This window comes from Epinephelus moara, chromosome 24 (assembly GCF_006386435.1).
Source record: "Epinephelus moara isolate mb chromosome 24, YSFRI_EMoa_1.0, whole genome shotgun sequence".
Taxonomy (NCBI): domain Eukaryota; kingdom Metazoa; phylum Chordata; class Actinopteri; order Perciformes; family Serranidae; genus Epinephelus; species Epinephelus moara.
The window spans coordinates 11827168-11831316 of NC_065529.1; the positions used below are offsets into that span (position 1 = coordinate 11827168).

The 4149-nt window shown below is 38.6% G+C and overlaps 1 protein-coding gene across 1 annotated transcript in view; it reads right to left on the minus strand.

Moving 5' to 3' along the window:
• Positions 1-3234, minus strand: part of cand1 (cullin-associated and neddylation-dissociated 1) — a 29308-nt gene extending 26074 nt beyond the window's left edge. The window contains exon 1 of the mRNA XM_050039463.1: positions 3000-3234. Coding sequence (XP_049895420.1) covers positions 3000-3067 — 68 coding nt within the window. The 5' untranslated portion in view covers positions 3068-3234. The remainder of the gene's footprint in view (positions 1-2999) is intronic.
• Positions 3235-4149: the final 915 nt, after the last annotated feature.

Consider the following 4149-nt stretch of genomic DNA (forward strand, 5'->3'; position numbering starts at 1 on the left):
TGCGAGCTAAGTGGCTATTGTTAGCTCGTGAGCTAACGTTACCGGCTAGCATCCTATTCGTTTCTTTTCTTTTTGTGTATTAAAATAATGATTCCGGTGATTGTTTGGATGCTGCTGACCCAAGTCCTGCTCCTCAGGCAAAGACGGAGGCGAAGGCAAACTTATCTTTGGCGTTTAAGGCGCCTTTTGTTGATTCGCCGACGTCAACTGGTAATTAGCCTAAAAAAATCTAAGCTAACATGCTAGCTGATATAAGCAAACTATTGGCTTGTTGCGCCTTTCTTCTTCTCTTCTGGCAAAAGACAACCGCATTGCATTGTGGTATACGGGAGTAAATGTAGGGTACATCGTTTGTTCACTCACATTTGCTGTGCATTGTGGTTATTTTATAGTCCACTATATAGTGAATAAAATTAACCGCGGAGAATTCGAACACTACAAAATGGCGAACACACTATATAGTGCACTATATCCGTGATAGGGAGCGATTTCGAACACAGCTAGTGTGTGAGAGAGAGAATGTGTGTGTTATCTGTACAGAAGGTCTATGTGTGTGCACATTGTGCAGTTACTCATCTTCGCCAGCCAGAAAATTAAGCTATCCAGACTGAAAGTCTTATTTATTTTTGAAGAGTGCACTTTATTTCCCTGGAAAATGTGAGTGTTTTCATTTGTAAATAATAGATGGTGGAAGTAAATATTTTGTTTACTTGATTTAATTGATATTATTTTTAGCCACTGACTGAGGAAAAAAATCTATCCTGTATGGGGAAAAAGCACTGATAATCGTTGTAATCTCAGCACCCTGAATCAATAATCAAATCGAATCGTGAGGTACCTTAGATGGCCCCTAGTTAATAGTTCAAACTGAGCTCCGCCTCAACTCCAGCTCCAACAGTAAAATCCTGGTTTTACATTAATGCACGAGTCAGAGTCATCTAATGAGATCAGATATAACTGTATACAAAGAAGATATTTTTTTATTATATAAATCATAAACATGGCAAACACAAATTCAACTTTTGGTAGCTACTAAAATAACAAAACTAATTGTTTTTTCAGTCAGCTGGATACACGCTGCTGCAATAACAATGTGGTGAGGTAAACAGACTGAACACTGTCAGCATCTGTTTTATGTAATGAACCAAAGTTTTCCTTTGGGGAGTGGGGACATCATTTACAGTTGAGAAAAGGTAATAAAGCGTAATATATGTTGTTGTAACACTCAGCATATTGCAAACATTTCATATCTGCAAAATAACCCCGCTGGCACTGAACGTCAATATGTTATTATGATATGATTTAAGTTGGACTGAAAATCAGGTCCACCAAAGTTAGAGGTCCACCTTCTTTACAGCACAGTGCTGTGATGTGTGTGTGCAGCAGCATCGTGTCACAACACTAGGGCTGCAACGGTGTCAGATTTTATATGGTATAACTGTCTCCGAAAATATCGCAGTCTCACAGTATTACACAACTTTAATCATCAGTCAGAATGACCTTTAAAGGAAGGGTTACTTTTGGTTGAATAAACGATTTATTATTACTATAACTGAGACTTGAAACCATTTTTTAATGGAAGATTGTGTAAAAATTCTCCTCTTTGACAACAACTAATATAAACGGGAGATTCTCCGACCAGCTGCAGTTTTATTTTCAATATCGTAGATATACACGGGCATCAAGTATTGATTATTTTAATTATATAAATATTTGACACTGCAGATACTAATGAAACTTTTGGTAGCCTACTAGAATAATAACATCTTATTTTTTCAGTTCCCTGGGTACATTTAATGCAATAAAAATGACTGTAGTGAGATGAACAGACTGAAAACTTTATCTTAGTATATGAAACAGTTGCTGACAAAGTTTTCTTTCAGGGATGTATTTTATCGCAATATTCAGCATGTCACAACACAATCGCAGTGTTATTATATCGTGACTCAAGTGTAGTGTTAATATCGTATCGTGGCGCTTCTGGTGATTCACAACACTTTTGTGTGTGTTGACATTTTGATATTTTGCAGACGAATTCTGCATCAGTCTGATGTCAGCATGAGATGTTTCGGTTTTGGTTTCTTAAATACACAACGTAAGAGCAACAAAACAGTGACATCATCTGTTGTCACTGCTCTACATCAAACTGATGTTGGGATCACCTGACGCCACAACCTAAATTCAACCAAACATGAGCGTGTGAGCATGTTGGTGTCCAGCTGAGAGTGTTGTATCTGACCTATAATGGTGATAAGATCATATCAGGGGCCTCACACCATCAACAGTCACAGGGGTCAGTTTTTAACTACATCACACTAACACACTATCACTGCAGGGACGTTTTGATGCAGTACTTGTACTTGTAACAGAGTACTCTCACTGAGTGCCATCAGTACTTTATTGAACACCGCTGCATCCCAGTCTGTTTACATGATCTTACCTGAGACACCAATGCTACCACCACACCCCCAGAGCATCAGAGCTAGTTAGCCCACACGACACACCAACGTACCACCACCACTGGTCTGCTCCTCACTCTAACCGGGACCAGTTAGCTCCCATGCTAACTGCTCATTTAAATCCACAGACACGCACCGTTGAGAATTCACACACAAAACGATAGCTGACATCACGCTAGCTTGCGGTATGACAGAAGTTAGTGTGCTAGCCGGCTAACAGGCAAGCTAACTGCTAACTGGCGCTGTTAACCTGCGAGTCAGTTGTCAGGTTAGCATCACTTGCACCGTGTTAGCTTGCTAACCAGCTAGCACCGCTGTAGTTGGAGAGGTTGTCAAATCAAACGCTAACGAACACTGTTAGCTAACTAGCTGGCTAGCGATGTGACGATGATCAGACAGGTGGCAGGCTAGCTGTTAGCATGACAGCCCGCAGGCCTGGCTGAGCAGCCGTTAGCTCCGTGTCTAACATTGAGGAAGGAGCGGGCTGAGGTCATAACGTGAGCCCCGCAGACAGGTCTCTGTGCCGGGGTGTGAGTTTACCTGAAATCCTTGTCGCTGGAGGTCATTTTCTCCAGCAGGTTGGAGATGTGGTACGAGGCGCTCGCCATGTCGGGTGCTGTTAGCTGTTAGCCTCCTGCTAGCGCTCAGTGTGTGAGAGACTGTCCGTGTGTCTGTCTGTGTCTCTGGCAGTCTGTCTCACGGTGCTGGTCGTCAGGTTCCTGGAGGTAAAGTGTCTGGCAGTCTGTCTCACGGTGCTGGTCGTCAGGTTCCTGGAGGTAAAGTGTATGTGTGTATGTGTGTGTGTGTGTGTGTGTGTCTGCTGCTGCTGCCGCCTTTCTCTCTTGCTACAGCGACTGTCGCATCCCGGGGCGCGGAGTTTGGTTTGTTTGAATGGGGCTCCCGTTCTCTCTGCAGAGGGGCGGGGTTAGCAGGATGGACGCTGCGGGGTCGAAGGTCAGAGTCGGAGAGTTTTTTTCACACGCTTTTTTTTTTTTAAATCTCTATTATTATTATATTATTATTATTACATGTTTTTGATTATTTTCCTAAATCATGTTTGTTTGTTGTTTTTAAATCTCTGACATTATAATTATTCTAATTATTATCTATTTATTTGTTTATTGATTTATTTATTAGATGTATTGGGCAGGGAACAAAAAAAGATATTTTACAAAATATTAGTTTAAAAACAATTCCCGTTTTTAATTGTTTTCCTTAATCTTTTTTTATTGTTATTATTATTATTTCCCCATTGGAATTTGGTCCATATCAAAATAATATTATTTATTTATTTGTCAAGGAACAAAAAATAACCTTATATTAAAGATTAATTAAATAAAACAAAAAGTTATCTCAATTTTGTTTTTTTCGTAAATCATGTTTTTTTGTTATTATTGTTTTGTGTTTTTGTTTTTTTTAATTTTTGTTTTGTTTTGTTTTTAATCTCCAACACACTGGCTGGTTTCCTATTTTAACTCTATATTACAAAACATAATAACAATATTAATAATATAATTATTATTATTATTATTAATATTATTTTATGTATTTGTCAAGGAACAAAAAATAACCTTATACAAAGGATTAATTTAAAAGAAAAAACACTTATCTCCAATATATTTATTATTTTCGTAAATCATGTTTTTTTGTTGTTCTTGTTTTTTGTGTTGTTTTGTTTGTTTGTTTTTTG